Source organism: Somniosus microcephalus, chromosome 8 (genome assembly GCF_052327205.1).
Source record: "Somniosus microcephalus isolate GS21.2 chromosome 8, FLI_Smic_1.0, whole genome shotgun sequence".
Taxonomy (NCBI): domain Eukaryota; kingdom Metazoa; phylum Chordata; class Chondrichthyes; order Squaliformes; family Somniosidae; genus Somniosus; species Somniosus microcephalus.
Window position 1 is genome coordinate 32,412,670 of NC_140994.1, and position 23,595 is coordinate 32,436,264.

A 23,595-nucleotide genomic window follows, 5' to 3' on the forward strand; every position below is an offset into this window, starting at 1 on the left:
GAACATCCTGAGCGCGTGATAAGGTGCTTTATAAATACATTCCTTCTTTCTCTACCTGAACTAGGATTCCCAACATTTATGCTTCATAGCTATGTAAATAGTGTCATTTTGAACTCCTTTTCTTCTGATGAGTGGTTATATTTGATGAAAACATGCATGGAAGCTTTCTCACCTAAATGTTGACAAAAGAATGTTGGAGACAAGAAAATATACAACAAAGACGACAGATTATTTGATCTAGTAATTAATCAGTTAGGAGATAGTGTACTAACAAATAAGCCCAACATGTGCTCTCCGTCAAGAAAAATTCAATTGTTTAGAAACTTGATTACCCAGCTTCAAGGAAACAGAGCTAATCATTTGGCATGGCTGATATCCCAAGGGGCGTGAGCGCGTTGTGTAAGGTATCTCAGTCCTGTGTTACTGATGCTGGTGTTGATGCTCCACACTCAGAACCACTTGATAGAGAAATAATTCCTGGAGCCTTTTCCCAGTTTAGTAGTTCCCTTTCTGCTGTACTGCTACATGCATGAGATTTGAGAGTGCTCAGTATCATGTAACACTTCATATCATGGACAACAGTCCTTTGTAGAAGCATAAAACGATAGGAAATTGCTAAAACTTCAAAAACTTTTTATTTTAAAACAGGAATTATAAATATTGGCCCAGAACTTCGGGTCTCCACGGGTGAGTACACACGGGGTACTCACCCGTAGGCCCAATGGAAGTGCCCATTTCCTGCATGCACTGCGCATGTGTGGGAAACCGGCACTTCCGTTCCCCTGAAAGGGGTCCAGAAGTCGAACGCGTGCGCAGGAGAGGCTGCATCGAACTTACGTTTTCTTTGCAGGTTTTCCCGGGAGGGTAAGTCTCCAGAAGTTAGACATTTAAAAAGCAGGCGCAAGGCCTGCTTTTTGCAAGGTAAGTGGTGAATTAATTAAAATTAAAACATTTTTTCCCACAGGTTTATTATTTTTAAATACTTTAAAGAAAGGTAAGTTTATTTTTAGCCCCGTTAGAAAATAAAATTATTTTTTTCAAAAATTTAAATTATTGTTTAAAATAGTTATTTCATGTAATTTATAGTTTATTTAAAAAATGTTTAAAAAAAAATTTTATTTGAAGATTTAGTGATGTTTTGGGGCCCGTAGTACTTCTAAGTTTTGACAGCTCTTCCTGTCAAACTTATGAATGGGCATTTCCCTGCTCCGATTGGCTCCCCATGGCCCATGTGATCCCAGGGGACGCATCGAACTAACTGCGCCCCGGGATACGCAAGCACTGCGCGCCGGCAGTTGGAGCAGGCCCAGGATCGGAATTCCACGGGGGCCCACAGCTCAACGGCCGGCGCGCAAGATAAGTGCAGGTCGGGGGCTTACACCCACGGGAAGCCCCCGACCCGAATTTCTGGGCCTAAGTAATTTCTATACTCTTACTCGAGTACTTCTATCTTTGCTTTCCTTTTGTTACATTTTACTTCCTAATAAACCAATTCATTCTTTGAGATATACAGTTATCAAAGTGTTATTGATCCATTAGTTGGAGAGGGCAGTGACAATTCATTATTATTTGCAGTGTGTACCAATTAAAAGGATTCATTGTTCACTCTGTAGCTCACTTTCTGAAATTACTTTGCCGAAAACACACATTTTGGTTCATAGGAAACATGGATTGTCTGTGGAAGTGGTCCTTTGCTGTGGCAATGAGAAAGAGTATCTGGATAGTGTTTAAGAGCCCATATAAAATCTTTGTCTCGTAATGGATTTAAAATTAAAATAGAGTAGCATTTCAGTTGCAGATTTAAATGGAGGTTTGAAAAGTCATTTTCATGCAAGTTGCTAGCCTTTTAATACAGGTCATAAATCCAGTAATTTAAAGATCTTCATATTTTTAAAACAAATTTCTGAATTTTATTTTATATCCATACACACATACCCTGAGATGCAAAATGAATTACAGTCCTGAACACATTTCTTCAACTTTTAATTTGGTAAACATTTCTTTATATTTTTCTCCAAAATGTTCATTACAGTTCATGACCTTGTACTTTGTTCCCCCCACTTGTTCCCCCCACTTAAAAAGTCATCATACTTTAAAATATCTTCAGTTGACTACAAAATGCAAGCTGTCTATTTTTAGTATTAATGGCACCAAGCTGTCTGTGGTGACGTTGCAAACAACTTGGGTGGTACGCAGCACCTTTGATCTCCCGATACTTATTTTATGTGTAACTTTTATCACAGATTAATGCTTGCCGAGTCACCCAATCTGATCCATTTGATTACTCCATCTACTTTCTGGAGATTATTTGCATATATATTTTAGTAATCCCAAAAGGTCTAATTTACTTTGCTGGTTATGCCAACAGTGGAAACTGCAAAATTGTTATCTAATGGATAATGTTGCCAAGTAAACAAAATCAAGCAAACCACATTAAGGAGCATGTTAATACCTACAAATGACCCACTACATTAAATTTTATTCAAGAACTCACAATCAGTGATGTCTCCAAAAATAGCTCTGAGCCTGTCGCATTAGCAATTACATTTTCCATATCTTTTCTGAATGATATTTAAGCATGAAATTAGACTCCATATAATTTGAGAATTAGCTGTCAATTTGAGTAATAATGCAGATATATCAGTGTATTTTTAAAAAAAAAACTATTTGCCTTGTAGCAGTAAAAACGCTCAAATAATATTGTTTGATAAGGAGGAAACTCAGTTAAAAGAACTAGATGCAGATTTTCTCTTACAATCTACTATATATTAAAGTTGGTAAGTGTGCTCCCCTGAAAACTACTTCTAAGTCTGCAGTATCTGTTATTCGTGTAGGTGGTGCTGATAGGTATTTTCAATGTTAACGGCGTCACGCTTCCCCTTGTGACATACACAATAGCTGCTATTTTATGGTGAGAGAATATTGCACATATCACCCTGTGATTGCTCAATCTGGCCACCAGGTTCCTGCATATCATTCAAAATACTTCCTGAAATTTTTTTTAGCTGCTATTTTTCTTCCTCAGGAACAAAATTTCTAAGTCCAAAATAAGGGTTTAAACTAATTATAGAAAAAAAAAGATTTTTTAAATTTTTTATAACAACATGATTATATTTATCCACTGAATGTTCTTTGCTTTCTAATGCCTTCATTAAAGGTTTTACTTGAAGGCGTCAGCCTCTCCCAAAAGCCAGGGCTTGGACTTGATGGCCTAGAAATTTGATTGCTCTTAAAAACGGGCCCGGAATGGGTGGTGCACGCACTGCTAGTGTTGTCCCAGGCAGCATGTAATATTCATGGTGTATGCTAATTATCACGAGTCAGACGTGCAGCCAGTGGAAGCCGTACTATTCATGGCTGCAGAAAGAGAGGGACAGAGGGGCAGAAGGGGAGGTACACAAACTCATGCATACAGGCAGTTTCTTTCCTTATAATTTGATTTTGTTCTTTAAAATAAGAGTCAAACTTTGAAAGCAAACTAAGCCTCGATGGGGAAACAGTTAGGATGGAATGTGTGTGGGGGGGGGGGGGGGGGCGGCGGAAAGAGAAGAGGAGAGGGAGGAAGGAAACTAGTTGAGGTTGAGGGGCCTTCTGGTCTCTCGCAACATGTCCTTGTGGGGAGCACGTGGGAGGGAGTAGGGGGAAGGAATGGATACAGGGTAAAAGGTAAGGTGAGTAACAACTTAACATGAGAGAGAGGAGGATGCAGGGGTTGAGCAGATAACTCAAAAGGGGAAGAGGTAGGGATAGTGATGGGAGTTAAGAGGTGGTAGGATGGTGAATGGGTAGAGGGAAGGTGGAGGGCCACATTTCCCTATAATCTCCCCCCCACACCCCCTGCATTCAGCAGCCGTTGATGACTCCTTTCCCCAACCACTGACATACCACCCAAACCCTCCCACCTGAAAATAAAGAAAAGATAGAGACATAGAAGAAAACAGAGAGAAAAGCCAAAAGAGCTAAGCAGAAGTAAAGAGAATGAGAGACACAAACGCAGAAAAGAGACAGAGAAACAGCACCATGAAGACATCAGAGTTAGGTAAGAGAGTGACCATATTCTCTGGCTGACGAGTGCAGTGCCACAGGAGATTGACTAGTATAATTAATTTAAAGAAAACACAAGTCAGAATTTTAAAATGACAAACAATTAGAGAAATCCAGCAACACAGAGTTTCATTTCTGATATTCAGTATCAGTATTTAGCAGGGTGGATACTGGATATTCTTGGAGTAGGAGGAGGATTTGGCCCTGGAGAGGGAGGCATGATTTTTTTTATTTATTTTTATTTTTTAAGATGATCCAACTGGATCTAGCTGTGAATAACCAAGTCATTCACAAGCTAGGGGTGCTGAATCTTGTAGCCCTCAAATCTAAAAAAGACTTGCATTTATATAGCGCCTTTCACGACCACTGGACATCCCAAAGCGCTTTACAGCCAATGAAGTACTTTTTGATGTATAGTCACTGTTGTAATGTGGGAAACGCAGCAGCCAATTTGCGCACAGCATGCGCCCACAAACAACAATGTGATAATGACCAGATAATCTGTTTTTGTTATGTTGATTGAGGGATAAATATTTGCCAGGACACCGTGCTCTTCTTCAAAATAGTGTCATGGGATCAATTACGTCCACCGAGAGCAGACGGGGCCTCAGTTTAATGCCTCATCCGAAAGACGGCACCTCAGACAGTGCAGCGCTCCCTCAGTACTGCACTGGAGTGTCAGCCTAGTCTCTGGAGTGGCAATTGTGATGAAAATTGTTAATAATTGTTTCGGTTTATCTAAATATAAGTATATACTCATTGCACCAAAATTCTTTGGATCATGTAGCAAACTACAGAATACACAAGGTCACGCTTCGGTGAAGGTGTTAACGATGGTTTGGAGTTCGACCTCCGAGTGCGCGCAGACGCAAGTATCGTCTGCATACTTCACTGAAGCCTATGAGAGCATGGGCTTTGCACTAAACATCCGTAAGACAAAGGTCCTCTACCAACCTGCCCCGCCACACAGTACTGCCCCCCGATTATCAAAAATACACGACAAGGCCTTGGGCAACGTGGATCACTTTCCATACCTCGGGAGTCTACAGTCAACAAGGGCAGACGTCGATGACGAAGTCCAACACCGCCTTCAGTGTGCCAGTGCAGACTTAGGTCGCCTGAGGAAGGGAGTGTTTGAAGACCAGGACATCAAACCCGGCACCAAGCTCATGGTCTACAGAGCAGTAGTAATACCCGCCCCTCCTGTATGCCTCAGAGACATGGACCATGTACAGCAGGCACCTCAAAGCACTGGAGCGGTGCCACCAACGCTGTCTCCGCAAGATCCTGCAAATCCATTGGCAGGATAGACGCACCAACGTCAGTGTTCTCACTCAGGCCAACATCCCCAGCATCGAAGCTTTGACCAGGCTCGATCAGCTTCGATGGACGGGTCACATCATCCGCATGCCCAATACGAGACTCCCAAAGCAAGCGCTCTACTCGGAGCTCCGATATGGCAAGAGAGCCCCAGGTGGGCAGAGGAAATGCTTCAAGGACACCCTCAAAGCCTCCTTGAAAAAGTGCAACATCTCCACCGACACCTGGGAATCCCTGGCCCAAGACCGCACAAAGTGGAGGAGAAGCATCCGGGAAGGCGCTGAACACGTCGAGTCTCTTCGCCGGGAGCAAGCAGAAGCCAAGCGCAAGTCAACCCAAGCACCCCACCCACCCGCCCCTTCAACCACCATTTGATCACCTGTGACAGAGACTGTAGGTCCTGCATTGCACTCAACAGTCACCTGAGAACTCATTTTTAATGTGGAAGCAAGTCATCTTCGGTTCCGAGGTACTGCCTAAGAGGAGACCATGGGATATGTGTTGGTGTAGGGGTTATGGGGATCGGGTGCGATATGTGTCGGTGCAGGCTCGATAGGCCGAAATGGCCTCTATCTGCACTGTGGGGTTTCTGTGTGATAAGGTCACAATCTCAGCCAGAATACCCTGGCTTATGAGTAGCAGATGGTGGCGTGTTAGCCAATATATAAAGCTGGATTTCTCCGTAACAGTCCAGCTATTTAATTGCTATAACAGAATAAATATTTATTAATCAAGCAGCACTGAAAGACAATGGGCTGGATTTTGCCAGCGCTCAGAGGGCGGGTTTGGAGGTGGGTCCGCTGTCAAATTAGCAAAGATTAAATCTGATAAGCCGACAGCTGCAGAAGTGGTGTAAAGGATGCCATGTTGCAGATGGTCAGTTTCAGAGCTCAGAAACTGTTGGTTACTGCATTTGTAAGACATACAGAGATTTCTTTAGCTTGCATGTGTTTAGAGCCAACTGTATATCCAGTGCCACCTCACTGGAACTCAGTAAGCCACTTCTCAAGGTGCGTACAGATCTGTCCAATAAGGAAGTGTTGAAAATATAGATTTCACTGTATGACAAGACATTACCAGAAACTTCACATGAACATTGGCTAAACCTCTCAAGTGTCTACCCTTGTGTGTTGTTAGTTCGTATGCTTGCAGTAGGATGAGGGCGAGTGTGAGGGGTGGCTAGTGAGATGGAGAAGTGATAATGTAGATAGAGAGGGTTGGGTGGAGGTGCAAGGTAAGTTGGTGTGAGTAAGGATGTGCAGGGGAAGGGTATGGAAGGTAGGTAGAGCGATGGGGATGTGCGAGTGGCACAGCAGGGTGAGTTTGAGTGTGGCTCTGCAGTAATGTTTCGTGATCCACTGAGATCATTGAAAGGAGTCCCTGGCTGCAGTGGCGCCAACCTAACAACATCCCTGCTTTTGCCCTCCTGTGCAATGTGCAACCAGGCTGCGTTGGTGTCCTGGGGAGGTCTCTTCTGCCCTTGGATGGGAAGAGAACCTCCTTGCGTGCTGTGACTCCCTCCATAAGCATATGGAGGGAGTCATGGGAGAGCCTGGGTGCAAGCGTCCGTCAGTGTTTGCAGCACCTGAATGCTGTAAAACACTGACAGAACAACTGTCAAACTCAATGTGGCCATGGTCCCTTTAAGGAAACCGACTGATGACGTGTCATCAAATGATGTCATCAGACCCGCTTCCTGTTAATTGGCTGGGAAGCCCACAGGGCGGGCTTAACAAGGCCAATTAAGGGAAAATCCCCTTGACAGAGCGGCTGCAGCCGGGAGCGGGACTGGAACCCGGCAACCAGCTATCCGGCCACCATCCTGCCTCCGCAGGGAAAATCCAGCCCAATGTTTCAGCATCATTTGTACTTTTCTTTAATCTGTGTTCTCATGCCACCTACTCCACAAGTACAATCTTGACATCACACCGTGACTGTGCAATATTTACTGCTTTCACTGCAGAGATGTTTATTATTGTGTCATTTCAGATAATTACTTTATTTAAGAAAGATATTATTCGCTGTAAAGTGACTGCTATTTTACTAATACTAAACTTGGCGTCAGACATTTAGTTTGGTAGCTTTATATGTCAGGTTTAAGAGTTTTTATATCGTAACACATTTTCCTCGCTTTAAAATGAACAAATCAAATATGGCAGCCTTTAAGTGATATCTTAAGTGAAAGGATACTCTCCCCCCCCCCCCCCCCCAAAACCCGACCCCCTTATCCTCTCCTAAAGATTGTGATTTGTGCTAGGAGGACAATCCTCCATTATGTCATTCAAGTGACCATTCTTCATGGTGAGGCTATTTAATCAAAGGGGGCAACTACAGCTGAACTGCATCCAGTCCTCCCCTATGTCCACCCACATACTTTCCAACAAAAATTGAAAACCAAGCAGGAAGAGGAATCCTGGCTCAGCTTTGTCCCTCCCTGGTCCATAGGCTTAGCCTGGGTGGTGCACGTGAACAATGAGGCATGGAGATCTGGATTAATAAAAGTATAGTATACTTTCTACTTAGACCAATTAAAAAAAAATACTACTGTTGGTCGTGGAAGCCATATGGTTATACTTTGTTTGTAAGTAATGCACATCAAATACTGCAGGAAATAAACCAAGACACCTTCATTTTTGTATAGGAAAGTTCATAAATTCCAGACATTGGCATACTGAAGTATTTATGCATTAGAATTATTGTGCCTTGAAATAAATACAAGTAGAAGAGATTTTAATATCGATTGTGTAAACAATTACATCCTCAAAAAATTTGGAAGCAAGTGGAATCATGTCTGTAGAAATGCTTTTCCTCTGGAAGGAACAAAGTCGGGGGTGGTGGGAGGGTTGACACTCTCCCACACAAGGCCAGATTTCAGTTTAAGATACAGTCTATTATTTATGCAATCGCAATTTTATATAAAATAAAATGACACTGATACTTTTTGTGTGGTTAGTGCAAATGCAGCGAAGTCAAAGAGAACTGGATATGAAAGTCATTTGCAGTCATCAGAAATTGAGTCTCAGCTTCCATGAGAAGACTGCCCACCACTCTGCAGCAGAAGTGAATCACTAGTCCATCATTGATAGGGATGGAGAATTTGAGATTACATTCTATCTAAGAATAAAATCAACATTCCCCAAATGTTATCTTTTTCATCCTATTTCACAGTAAAATAAGAAAGGAAACATTTCACTCTACAGTTCTGGAGCAATTCATACGGTATTCCCTTATTGGGTTACTGATTTGTTTTTTTCCTCATAGGAATGGTAAGTGACTGGAAAGAGGTTTACCTGTTAGTAGATCAAGGAAAGTAATGATATATTTCAAAGTACATTATTCGATTAATACCATCATATTGTAACTACTGAATGAGCATTTTAAAGTAATAATTTATATGACTTGGATGTACAGGGCACAATTTCAATTTGCAGGTGACACAAAACTTGGAAGTATAGTGAACAGTGAGGAGGATAGTGATAGACTTCAAGAGGACATAAGGCAGGCTGGTGGAATGGGTGGACACATGGCAGATGAAATTTAACACAGAAAAGTGTGAAGTGATACATTTTGGTAGGAAGAACGAGGAGAGGCAATATAAACTAAAGGGTACAAATCTAAAGGGGGTGCATGAACAGAAAGACCTGGGGGTATATGTGCACAAATCGTTGAAGGTGGCAGGGCAGGTTGAGAAAGCAGTTAAAAAAGCATACAGGATCCTGGGCTTCATAAATAGAGGCATAGAGTACAAAAGCAAGGAAGTTATGATGAACCTTTATAAAAAACACTGGTTCAGCCTCAACTGGTGTCTAATTCTGGGCACCGCACTTTAGGAAGGATGTGAATGCCTTAGAGAGGGTGCAGAAAAGATTTACAAGAATGGTTCCAGGGATGAGGGACTTCAGTTACGTGGATAGACTGGAGAAGCAGGGGCTGTTCTCCTTAGAGCAGAGAAGGTTGAGAGGAGATTTGGTAGAGGTGTTCAAAATCATGAGGGGTCTAGACAGAGTACATAGAGAGAAACTGTTCCCAATGGCAGAAGGGTCGAGAACCAGAGGACACAGATTTAAGGTGATTGGCAGAGGCGACATGAGGAAAAACATTTTTACGCAGCGAGTGGTTAGGATCTGGAATGCACTGCCTGAAAGGGTGGTGGAGGCAGATTCAATTGTGGCTTTCAAAAGGGAATTGGATAAGTACCTGAAGGAATATATTTGCAGGGCTATAGGGAAAGGGCGGTGGAGTGGGACTAGCTGAAGTGCTCTTGCAGAGAGCCGGCACTGGCTCGACAGGTCGAATGGCCTCCTTCTGTGCTGTAACCATTCTATGATTCTATGTGTAATTCTTAGTTTTCTGCTTGAGTTTTGCAATCCAATATTCATATATTAAGCTATGTTCATCCATGAACTTGATTTCAGTTGCAGCTGCGGATACTATATATGACTTGGATTACATAGGATATACGGCACAGAAACAGGTCATTCAGCCCAACCAGTCCATGTCGGTATTTATGCTCCACACAAGCCTCTTCCCGTCTTTCCTCATCTAAATCTATCAGCATAACCTTCTATTCCATTTCCCCCTTAAATGCATCCATACTATTCACCTCAACCACTCCCTGTGGTAGCGAGTTCCACATTCTCACCACTCTTTGGGTAAAGAAGTTTCTTCTGAATTCCCTATTGGGTTTCTTGGTGACTATCTTATATTGATGGCCTCTAGTTATGCTCTTCCCCACAAGTGAAAACACTCTCTCTGTATCCACTCTATCAAAACCTTTTATAATTTTAAAGACCTCTATTAGGTCACCCCTCAGCCTTCTTTTTTCCAAGAGAAAAAAGAGACCCAGCCTGTTCATCTTTTCCTGATATATATATACCCTCGCATTTCTGGTATCATCCTTGTAAATTTTCTCTGCACCCTCTCCAGTGCCTCTATATCCTTTTTATAATATGGCGACCAGAACTGTACGCAGTGGTCTAACCAAAGTTCGATACAGGTTTAGCATAACTTCCCTACTTTTCAATTCTATCCCTCTAGAAATAAACCCTAGTGCTTGGTTTGCTCTTTTTAATGGCCTTGCTAACCTGTGTCGCAACTTTTAGTGATTTGTACTCCGAGATCCCTTTCTTCCTCTACCCCACCTAGACTCACACCCTCCAAGTGATAAGTGACCTCCCTATTCTTCCTACCAAAATGTAATACCTCACATTTATCTGCGTTGAACTTCATTTGCCAATTATATGCCCATTCTGCAAGTTTATTAATTTCCTCCTGTAAGTTGTTGCAGTCCTCCTCAGTAATGACTATCCCCCCCAATTTGGTGTCATCCGCAAATTTAGAAATTGTGTTTTTGATTCCAAAGTCTAAATCGTTAATGTAAATTGTGAACAGCAATAGTCCCAGCACTGATCCTTGTGGAACACCACTACCCACCCTCTGCCACTGTGAATAACTACCCTTTACCCCTACTCTCTGCTTTCTGTCCTGAAGCCAGCCAGCAATCCATTCTGCTACTTGTCCCCTGACTCCGCATTCTCTGACCTTGGTCATCAGTCTATTATGGGGTACCTTATCGAAGGCCGTCTGAAAATCCAGATAAATTACACCTACTGCATTACCACTGTCTACTCTCTCTGTTACCTCTTCAAAAAATTCAATCAGGTTGGTCAAGCAAGACTTTCCATTTTGAAATCCATGTTGACGATTCATTATTATACTTTTGGTTTCTAGATGTTCTTTTATTTCCTTCTTTAGTAGGGATTCCATTATTTTTTCCTACCACCAATGTTAAGCTGACTGGTCTATATTTCCCTGGACATGTTCTATCCCCCTTAAATATCAGCATTACGTTAGCTATCCGCCAATCCTCTGGCACTATACCTTTTTCTAATGAATTATTAAATATGCGTAGTAATGCCTCTGCTATCTCTTCCCTAGATTCTTTTAAAATGCGTGGATGCAATCCATCTGGACTGGGGATTAAGGCCAGTGCTAAGATAATATGGAAAATTTCAACTGAATAACATGGCATAAGCTAAACGGTTTCTGAAAAGATCAGAGTAATCAGATTCCTTTCAGATATTTTTTAATGTAAAAAAAAAGGTAACGTAAATACCTCGCCTTATATAAAAAAATACACTGGTAAGGCCATCTTAAGAGCAGCCTTTGTAGAAATAGTAAAAGCAACTTATAGAACTTCTCACATACAGCAAGATGAGTATTTTACAGGGCTGTGGATAAAAAGTGGACATCAAGCAAAAGCGAAGAGGTAAGAGAGTGTTGCGGGGTGGGGGGGGGGGGGGAAGAAACGCGTGAAAGCATGGTCAAACAGAAGGGTCCTTATGAGGCTTTTGATAACAGGTAGGAGATTGCAAGGCAGAGAGGCAAGGCCATGGATTGCAAAACAAAGACAAGAATCTTAGCGTCGCTTTGTTATAGCGCAAGAGCCAATGGAACTCGGCGAGGACAGAAGCAATGGATATGCAGGTGACAATGAGGACTGTGTACAATGTTTAAATAGAAAAATATATTTGATAATTTTTTATAGATGTTATAAAGTAGCTTATTCTAAGTTGTGTAAAAATGGCATAAATAGAACTAGTATAGACAGCAGCTACAAAGTTGAAGATAAAAGATATTGGCTGGAATGCAACTCCATATATTATTACACTGGGTACTGAAAGCAACTCCATTAAACTTTCTGATAATAATGGACACAATCACGCTAAAGAGGTGTAACCTGTCTGGATAGTTAAAAAAGGCAGCTGTCAGTGAAAGTGCAAATGCAATCACACTAAGTTCAATGGCTCAAAAGTCTTTGAAAAGTCATACATACTCAGAGTTCTTTCAATATCTGACAACTTGGTTCATAAGAGGCACTGAATTCTACAAGATCACCGATCCCCTTTTATGGAATGATATAATGCGTGTCTCTGTTCTGCAGGAAGGTCATACAATCTAATAACTTTATCCCAAATAAAGTGCTTAGGACAGTGTGATTTAAAAATCAGTAAAACAGGAGAATTTTCCCAAACAACAAACACAAAGATGCATTATTAAAAATCAATTCATAAAAATGAAGTTTAAAGTCTCCAAATTCACTACTATTGAAAAAGTATAAGCCCACTGTCCAGTGTATTATTCTACCTACTTCTATATTACTTCCAGCACCAGACAGAAAATGGAGTGGTTCCCTTCTTTTCAACTTATATCATTTTTTTTGTACAGTTAATGTTCCACACTTTATGAAGCTGAATAAAGAACAGATCTATTTTAAGCTATTCTGTAAAACTAATACTTTGTTAAGCAATAAATTAAATGAAATTAAATGAGATTAAGCAATGCCACAGTATTTTTTTAAATGGTAAAATATATAAGACAATTACATCTAGATGAGAATCCATGTACTATAAAGATAACTGGGGCCACAATATTTCCTGCTTGTGCATAACTTGGGCTTTTTTTTAAGTTTGATATTTAACAGCATCATAATTGTTATGCTCATTCAAAATGTCAGATGTAGAGAGAACCATTTCTTTTTACAGACTATTTCCATAGAGCTGTAAAATGTAAAAATGTCAACCAAGAATGCCAATGTCATTAAATGGGGTCAACAACTCAGATAACCATAAGCTGCAATCATAAATAGTAAAAGTATTCCATTTACAGATTAAATTCCATTTAAATTGTAGACAAGCAGCACAATAACTGTAAAAGGTGAAATGAAAAGCTTTTATCTATTTGCCCTATTAATGTACCATGCCGTTAATAGGGCATGTATGCTAAAGCTTTTCATTTGCTCACAAATATAACTGACAGGCACAAACATGGGCCAGTTGCCCCAAAAGAATATGATTCACTAACTCCACCTATCTGGTTGTTAAGAAGGATTTCCTGCCTCCCCAATAAAAATCCATTGTGACTGATACCTTTATCAGAGTGCTTCTGTTCCAGGGCATGAAGGTCTGGCAACAAGTGCATGCAGTTGATGCAACAATAAGTGAAGAAGTCCAGCACCACCACTTTCCCACTAAGGTCTTTGTGTAGGAGGAGAGGTCCTTCAGTGTTCACCCATTCCAGGCCTGCAAGTAAAGAAACGTAAGGTACTATTTAACATTTGCTGACATTGAAAATACTCAGCAAGATGATGGAATTAAGAGAACACTACAAAAGCATTGTTTGCATTAATAAAAGAAATGATACTGCCTATGCTACACTAGTTAGGGGTACAAGTCAGAAAAGACTAACCATCACACGGGCAGCTGAAAGTAGTTAGAGTCTTTCACATGATTCCGGAAACATCTGTAAATGTACCCAAGGTATAATGTATTATCCTGACAGATTTGCTTTTAAACACATTCTGGAATCTGTTACCCATTAAAAAGTAATGGACCTTTAATTTTTTTCTGCAGTTGTTTATGCTCAATACAGTTATTACTCAGAATTATCAATTTGAAATAATGTACACAATATAGGGAATCATCAACATCTTCACAGTTATTGGTACGATTGTAATGTTTTTGCCACAATGCCTACATAATGCATTCACTGATATCACTCTGCAAATAGCTTGAGGTTGTCCTGTCCAAGTTACGAGGAATTTACAATTTGAATTAATAAAAATTAACATTTTACATGCAAGCATTAAATTAATGGCGTGAGTTCAGTTCTTCACCAGTACAAAGCTATATTTATGTATGTACAGGTCATTCAATAGGACTATGTTCTTTATTCAGACTAAAGGAAATAAAAGATATTTATTGTAAGCAATGTTTAACATCAAAATCCCTCAGTGTCTCCCGTCCCACCATCCTCTCGATACAATTCCCATGTACTCGCCCTTAGATTTGAGGGCTACAGGATTCAGCACTCCTGGTTTGTGAATGGCTTGGTTATTCACAGCTAGATCAAGTTGGATCATCTTAAAAAATTCATGCCTCCCTCTCCAGGGCTAAATCCTCCTCCTACTCCAATATTATCCAGTTTCCATCCTGCCGACTGTAGCAAAACTGCCCTGGTTAAAGTCACCAACAACTCGGTGACTCTGTGACTATCCCTCCTTGACCTCCTCAACCCCTCCATTCCATCTTCCTTCATTGTCTCTCCTCTGACAGCCACTTCAGAGGCACTACCCTTGCTTCGCTCCATCGCTTCCTCATCTACATGATGCTGCTCGGTGACACCATTCGCAAGGGTTATAAAAGTGTTGACAGCATCCAGCTGCAATTCAACACTGCACATAGCTCCATGACTAGCACTGTGCTGTCTGACATTAAGTTGTGGTGAGCAATAATCTTTTCAACTTAACATTGGCAAGTCCAAAGTCATTCTGTTTGGCTCCTACCAAAATCGCCACACCCTCGCTCGATTCCAGCTCCTTTCCAGCTGCTTGCTAAGGCTGAGCCCTACAGTATGCAACCTCGGTTTTGTTTGAGCTGAGCTTGGTGGAGCTAGATCACCACCAAGACCATCGAATTCCACCTCCGCAATATTGCCTACCTCTGTCCCTATTGCCACTGAAACCCTTGGTCAGAAAGATTAAGCATTTTGTATATGACATAACATGTTCATTATTTATTTTCATCACAGTACAAATAGGGCTAAAACCAGGCTCACTCAGAAAATAGCCCAGTGTGGCGGAACCACCAGAGGATTACGGACAATTGTATATAATTCCTTTTACAGCAATGTAGTACAGCTGGGGGCTGCACCTTCAATGTATCTGTTAACTGTACTAGGGCTTCTTTCCTGTACTCCGCGTGATGACGTCATGCCGTCCGTCATGTGATCTCTCAACGGCGGGAAGAACGTGATGACGTCAGAGCTCGGAACCTGCTAGCAGTTGAGCTCGGAACCTGCTAGCAGTTTCTAGAGAGGCTTTCAAGCAGACCAGACCTATTTGCATTGTATCCTACACTTTCCTGTACAGCTTCGTTTGTTCATTAAATTTTATTGTTTTTGATTTTCGGCTAGGAACCCCAGTTCCTACACCAGCTTATTTTGATACACAATAGCTCTAGAATAGATATTAACCTAGATTTTCCTTTCTGGCTTCCAAAAAGGGGTGGGACGTCTACCCACCTGAATGAAGCAGCAGTGACATGAGCAAATTTTCTGGGATCAGCTTTATTTAAATAATCAAGGCAGACTCCAGATGGTATTTCTGCCTCCAATTCAGGACTTGCCACTGCAGGAGGAAGGTTAGCAAGAGGCATGCAGGATTTAAACATCTGCAGCAACTTCAAACGCCAAGCTTAATTAGAAACAATTTTTTTGTTTACAAGCAGGAATCATTTTATAATTTCTGAGCAGTCTGCTGCAGAGCAGAGACCCCAAGGTTTGGAGGCATCAGTGAGAATGCTGCTGTCCCAAAGGAGAATGAGGAGAGAGGCTCTTTTTGGGAGAGAGATAAAAAGGCCATCTAAGGGAAGAGCACAGGCACAGTGGAATGAAGTTGCCATGGCAGTAAGTACCACCTACACGACCCCTTGCAGGACAACTCATTGCTGTAAGTAGTTTGATGATCTTACTAAGGTCACCCCTCATAATATATCCTCCTTATTCTTGCATTCATTTTTGTCTGATTACGCCTCTGTGAAGTACCTAGGCACGTTTTTCCACGTTAAAGGTCCTACATAAATGAAAGTTGTTAATATAATCAGGCAAGGTAAGAGGAGGCAGCCACACCTTCCAAAAATGTATTGCACCAAGTATGTCACTTACAGCCACCTTGCTCACACTGTGTTGAAGTGCTTTGAGAGCTTACCATTAATGTCCAGGGTTCCGCGTGGAGGTCTTTACACCCTCCACCCAGCCTTCACCTTCAAGGGTTTCATCACTCGCAGCTTTACTTGTATGAACCCCACTAAATGACTCGCTTGTCATCACTCTAATTTTGCTCTGCATGCTGACACCTGGGTTTTCAACAGGTCAACTGCACCCAGCTACTCCAAAACACTGCTCCCAGTTTCCCTCTCTCCCCTCAGACTGCTGTGCCCAGCTTTCCTTCCTCCAAAACATTGATTCCAGCTCCTTCCCCATCCCTCCCAGCACTGCTCCCCTAACTCTTCCCTCCCTCCCTCCAGTGTTGCTCCTGGCTTCTCCTCCTCCTCTCCAAAAATGCTGTTTCTGGCATCACCCTTCCCCAAAAGGGCATCTCCCACCTTCTCCCTTGCCTCCCTCCCATCCCCTTGACGGCTTCTGAGTGCCTACCTGCTAATGCTCCTTCTGTGATCGGCAACGCTGTACACTGCGAGTGGCAATTCCTGATCTTGCAAGAATTCCCACCCACAATATTTAGTGGCATCAATCACAGCAGAAGTAGCAGCAGGTAGGGCTTAGAAACAGTACTCGGGGCTTCAGTTACTCAAGAGTTCAGAATGTACTCAGGATAGTGGGGTTACGGGGATAGGGTGGGATATGTGTTGGTGTAGGGGTTACGGGGATCGGGTGGGATATGTGTCGGTGCAGGCTCGATGGGCCGAAATGGCCTCTATCTGCACTGTGAGGTTTCTGTGATTCTGTGATAGCTGGATGGTGCTCCATATATGCAGTATATGATTGAATGTGTCCAATTACCATAATTTTGTTCACAATGTTGGAGATAAAGGAGGGAGTGTGAATAAAAGAGAACCATTATACTATTGTGAAAATAATGCCTGCTGATTTTGTTCCACAAATGTGGACCGGGCCTCCAGAATGCTGACAGTTAGCATATATGTTGTAGAGACAAACCTGTACAAAAGAATATTCTCCAGAACGCCACAAGCCCACACACATGCAGGCTGTTAAAAACGTAATGCATGTTTACAGCACAATAATGCTCCAAATGGGATAAAAAACAAAAAAAGAAACAAATGCTGGCAATCAGACACTAAACAGAAAATGGTGGCAAGAGAGAGCAGGGTCTGTCAGCACCTGACAGGAGAAAAGACAGGATAACACTTCTGGTGTAGACTATTCAAAACTTGGAAACTAGAAGATAAGCATGCTTCTTGAAAGAATTTGGAGAGGAGAGTATATCAAATTTGGAGAGGAGAGAATATCAAATAAGAGTCAGTAATTGATTCCTGTCACAGAGAGGCAGTTGATGGGTTTAATGCAAACAGGTACAGTATTTTGAAAAACTGTATAGAGCAAACTGATGGGCGATATACAAAGAGTACCTTAGTGAGGCAAAAAGGCATAAAAAGAAAAAGACATGGAAATAGCTAACAGAAAATATTGGTGGTGAACAGGCATGGGAAAGAGACACACAAACCTCTACACTGCACACAAAAAGTTCCAATGCAGTGAATGAAGTGGAAGGTAAATGTCTATGATTCTATGTGCTGAATAGCTCTTGGATCAAAGGAAACCAGCCCCTTACAGCTTTTCTAGAATGTTTAATTTTAGCTCGAATATAAATGAGTGAGTTATTGTAAGCTTTTCACACAATTGTAAGCTTCTCACACAGCAGGGCAGCAGAGTTCCATTAGAAACTGCAACATAATACACAATCTACACGTTATATATCTACATCAATACAACAGTACAAAATACATGCCGTGAACATTTCAGGCTCCATAAAACTGAGTTTTAACCTCCAATACAGAAGCACAAGCAACAGCAGAGAACAATCAGCCAACTCTAACTTGTGTGTCAAAACGAGTGCCCTTTGTATAGATTTAATGGCTAATTGAGTAGATTGATTTGCTAGCAATAGAAACCTAAAAAATAAATTAAACAACTGCAAAACAGTTTTCAACAATCTAGCCAAATTCTGTATAGACCTACATTCCGCAACCCTTTTATTTTGCTGTGTGTAGGTATTGAGCCGGATATTCTGATCACTATGGGTGTGTACGCGCTGTGTACACACCTGTAGGGACATCAGAAATACCGGTTTCAGGCATGTGAAGCGCATGTGTTGAAAACCGGCATTTCCGATCTGTCACGAATGCTCGTGACAGATCGAACGCCTACCCTGGAGAAGGGCCTCTGTGGGAAGGATAGTTCTGCTTTCTGGAGCGCCTACACCCCCAGAAAACCCTTAGAACTCTTACGCCTGGTAAAAGCAGGCGTAAGGCCTACTTTTACCAGCATAAGATTTGAAAAAAGTTTTTAAAAAATTCACTCATTTATCATTTAAAAACTTTTTAAAAGGGTAAGTTCATTTTTAGCCCCATTAAAAAATTAGTTTTTTCAAAAAATTTAATTGTTTAAAATATTTAATTTATTGTAATTTCAACTAATTTCAAAAATGTGATTTAAAAAAATGTATTTAATGTTTTACAGTGTTTTTGGGGTGATCTCCATTCATATATTTGACAGGTCTATCTGTCAAGTGTATGAAGGGAGATTCCTTTCTTTGATTGGCTCCCTATGGCCAACGTGATCCCAGGGACGCTTGCGAACTGCATGCGCCTCTGGGATACGTGGGCCCTGCGCATTTCGAGTTGGAGGGGCCCAGGAGCGGAAATGTCCGGACCTCGGGAGCCCTGAAGTAAGTCCATAGATTTTTTCCAGATCGGAGGCCTCTGCATGCGGGAAGCCTCCGATCGGAAAATACGGCACAATATATAACCAGATGATAATGTAAAGGGATTGTTTCATTCAGGAGTTAAAACTAATAGCCTTGCAGAAACACCACACGTATGACTAGCTTCCTAGAACCCATGTATTCCCCAAAACATCAATGGTCCAAAAATTAAACGGCCCAAATTTTGCGGTAAGAATAACGGTGAGGCTATCAGTACACACTGTTTATTATGGTTTAAAATCAGACAGCAATTTCTGGTGTCCACACATGCGTGGTAAAATGCAGAAATTAAGAAGTTGCTGTCCAATTTACCCTCCTCCTCCACAAGCTTCGCTCCAACAGTGTCTTGCTGATAGACTCAGCATTGAAATACATGCAAGGGCATGAAGTTGTGGTACTTACCCACTAGATACCCACTAAACACACCAGAAAAAGTTAGGGCTTGTCCATTCAAGTGTAAGTGAATTTTTAACAGCGTGATAAGTCTTAGCTACCAAACAACCACTCTGGCACTTTTTCTCTGTCTCTTTATTCCTTCTTTCTTTCCCTCTCTTTACCTAATTTTAGAGAATTAAATATTCTAACCGACACTTCCTGGTTTAGACACTGCGGGCTGGATTTTCATTGAGTCGTCGGGACTACAACTTTCGGGGTTGTAGTCCCGCCTCCATCAAGATGCGGCCAATCCATGTGATTTTAACTTGATTGACCTTGTTGAGCCCACCCAGCGGGCTCAGCAGGCCAATTAAGGGCCACCCGGCAACAGGTGACGTCACAGACTGAAATTTCATCTATCAAGAGATTTGGACAGATGAAATATCAGCGTTTCACAGCTGGTTGAAGCTGTCAAACACTGACAGTCTTACTTCTAACCTGAGTCCTTCGCCACAGTCTCAGTTAGAAATCTCTCCTGCACAGAAAGCTGCAGGCTGTCACTTTTGACAGTTCGCAGCCATTCTGCTTTCTGTGCCGGTGAGATGACAGACTCCCGTGACCTAAAGGAAGGAAGGCTGAAAAGGTAAGAGAAGGTAATTTACACTTCTTTAATCACTTTAGACACACCAAACACACTTACCTTTGCACTCATGCACACATCACTCACCTGAACACTGACATCTCGACCCCTCCAAGTCCTTCAACCCGACGGCCCGACTCCTCTAACTTGGCATGGTTTGGAGCCATCGGGAATCCCACACTTCAACATTCAAAATAGGGATTAGGCTAAAAACTACCTGTTAACAGGCAATTAATTGGCACTAATCCCTTCCCGCCTCGGGTAGGCGGGTCCCAGTGCGGGGCGGGTACCCGCCTCCTTTGAAACTGGCATGGAGGCGGGTTGGGGGCGGGATGGTGTCGGGACCCCCGATTTCGGGATTTTAACCCCCCGCACGCCTCCAATCCCGACTCCACGGCCCAATGAAAATCCTGCCCTGCATGTCTGTGAGGGCACTTCAATCTGATTGGTTGAAGAGACACACTGTTGTTTGCCCTGTTCACACAGATCCCAGATTCCCTGTAGAGGGTGCTATGCTGTGTCAGACACCCTATGACCCTAAGTTGCCACTCAAAAGCCCACAAAAAGTCTGTGGGCTGCTGGAAGCGCAATGAACAGCGAGCGCCTTTCGTTCACCGTTGGCCATAAAATATGGGCCATTTTTGAAGAATTTTTCAACGGCTAATCTAAATGTATTTATCCGTGACTCAAATAACACTACTTTTTAACTTAAGCATTTATATTAGAAAGGAATTGAAGTGTGGAGAATGCTCCATTAATAGTGATTAGCAGTAAGGCCACATACTGGCACCAATGAAATAGTTATGTTCTTGTAATATTTATAATGTGCCAAACAGCTCAAATAGTACCATAGAAGGTTTATAAAAATGTGACTGTTTGGAACATACTTGCCTATGAGTTGTACATTTAATCTCTGCTAATGGGATTTTGTTGATGGTACAAAATATCTTCTGAAAAGAGAAAGCTTCACATAAAAACAGGTGGCATTAAAAGATCCTTCTGAAATTATAGTATAGATTGAAATGAAACACAAATAATACACACAGATTATACTGGTGATATATACAGAAGATATTGAAGTAAATTATTGTCATCATTGAATACAGAATGCTTCTACTAATGAGTGAGATATATACAACTCAAGTTATTTTTAAGAACTTAATTAAAGCCAAGGACAAGAAAAGGCCACCTGACACACTGAAGCTCATCCCTCTCTCATCATTGCATTCAACTGAATTTTGAATATCTAAGATTTTGGTCTCTACTCCCCAGCCTGGCAGATTATTGCAAATATTTATCACTCAATCACATAATCTCTGGAAATGTGTACGTTACTGTTCTGGCTATATGCTCTCACTATTCCATTTGCTTTTTTAATTGCTTCACCACACAGTCTAGACATTGATAGCGTTGAGTCCACTATGATTCCCAAGTCCCTAAGTCTTCCTCATGGATTCAAGCACATAATCTCCTCATGGATTCAAGCACATAATCTAAGCTGACACTTTGAAGCAGTACTGAAGGACATGCTGTCTTTCAGATAAGACACTTAACCAAGGTCCCACCTGCCTGTTCAAGTGAATGTAAAAGATCCCATAACACTATTCAAAGAACAGCAGGGGAGCTCTCCTGGTGTCTTGGCCAACATTTATCCCTCAACCAACATCATCAGAACCGATTAACTGGTCATTTATCTCATTGCTATTTGTGGAACCTTGCTGTGCGCAGATAGGTAGCCAAAAGTGGCAGCCAAACAGTGGCTGCACTTAAAATGTAATTTGTTAGCCGTGAAGTGCTTTTGGATGCCAAGGCATTACAGTAAATGCAAGTTCTGTCTGTCAGGTTAATTCCATTTCTTGTATACATTTTTTCCAAATAACGTCCAATACAGTATTAAATTTGTCATTTACCTGCCCAATTACATTGCGGATTGAAATCCTTCTGCAAATCTCACTGCATCTCTATTGGTGTCCTATTTTGTAACAATCAACATATTTGACAAGCCTACATTTTGATATCTAGGCCATTTATGTAAACTAAGAGCAACAGGGGTCTCAAGTCCGATACTCATGAAACACCTCCCTCCAGTCTGAATTTATACCTTAAAAGTACTCGGTTTCCAATTTTTAAAAAACTTCTTAGCCTCCCCAAAGTTCTACGCTATATTCCCATGGCTTTTAAGTTGATTAGAAGTCTTTTATAAAGAATTTTGAAGGTCCAAATATCATAAGGAGATCCTATAATTAGCTGTAATGTTCTCAAAGATGTCTTGGCGATTTGATAGGCGGGATCTTCTCCTTCTAAATAATGCTGGTTACATTACTTGTTAAATTATTCCAGTTTATCCCTTCGAATAATTTCCATTATTTTACCTGCTACTTGCGTTACTTCAATCTCCTCGCATCCATTCTTGTCTTCAGTGTTGTATGGAAATACTTCCAGAAGGTGATGGCTTATCCCTTTAAGTCACCTTCAATTTTCCAAGAAACTGCCAGGTTCTGCTGGTCCTATCGTACTGCCCAATTATGCATTCGCAATCCTGTTTGTACACATCGGTGATGTCTGTCATGCCATGCACGAGAAAATAAGGAGGAATGCTACACTAGGTAGACCAACATAAGGCTTAATCGCTCCACCACTGGTGGCCGCGCCTTCAGATGCCCGGGCCCTAGCCTCTGGATTTCCCCCCTTAAGCCTCACCGCCTCTCTATCCTCCTTTTAAGACACTTATTAAAACATACCTCTATAACCAAGCACCTGTCCTAATATCTCCTGATGTGGCTCAATGTCAAATTTTCTTTAATAACACTCCTATGAAGTGCCTTGATACATTTTACTCTGTTAAATGCACTATATAAATGCAAGTAGTTGTTGTTGCTGTTGTAAAAAGGGAAGATGGAAAACATGCTATTTTCATTTTATGTGGCTTCCTACAGTAGCAGCAAAACAAATTCCCAGAGGAAGAAAAGATCAGCTAAGCTAAGGAACCACTCCAAAACATAGATGACTTGAAGGGCACTGAATAAAATGAATACCACACTACACTACACCACACTGGCAGAATGGTTAAGACTTCCAAGTATTACACCACTATATGTTGTGAGAAACACCAGTGCATATCTTCCACATTGGAACAGATAGTAAAGATTCAAGGACAACTCTCCAACAAAAATTAAGGCAATGTAAAAACTGTCTGAGGGAGGGGGCAGGGAGAAACACCTACAAACAACATACAGTAAATAGACACAAAATAATGTCCACTTAATAAAAACAGGAGGAAGCCACAAAAAGCAACACACTAACATCTAATTTTATTACACACATTTCACCTTAAAGATCAACAAAGTGACAACCACAAATTTCAAAGAGAATTTGTACAGAAAGTTTGCACAGCTTCTCCAGGAACAGTCAGTTATTCACAATACATCTGCAAAAATCCCAGATGTAAAGTTAAGTTCCTGAGCAATGGAAAAGGAAAGTAAATTGAGCCCAAGTCTCTGGCAGTGAAACTCTGGTTTTAAAATAATCGGATTCAAGCAGCTGCCTACATAGTTGGTCTCTGATCATCAAAAACTAGGCAACCCAGCTGTTTTTTGATTGTTTAAATTAAAAAAATGAACACTATGCACATTTGGTAGGCAGACTCAACAAGTATCTAGTTTTGGACAGGGAAACATATGACAGCCCTTTTGGCCCT

The 23,595-nt window shown here is 41.4% G+C and overlaps 1 protein-coding gene across 1 annotated transcript in view; it reads right to left on the minus strand.

Annotated features, from left to right (window-relative positions):
- nhlrc2 (NHL repeat containing 2) overlaps positions 1-23,595 on the minus strand; it is a 91,917-nt gene that overhangs the window by 60,138 nt on the left and 8,184 nt on the right. The window contains exon 2 of the mRNA XM_085994453.1: positions 13,293-13,445. Coding sequence (XP_085850579.1) covers positions 13,293-13,445 — 153 coding nt within the window. The remainder of the gene's footprint in view (positions 1-13,292; positions 13,446-23,595) is intronic.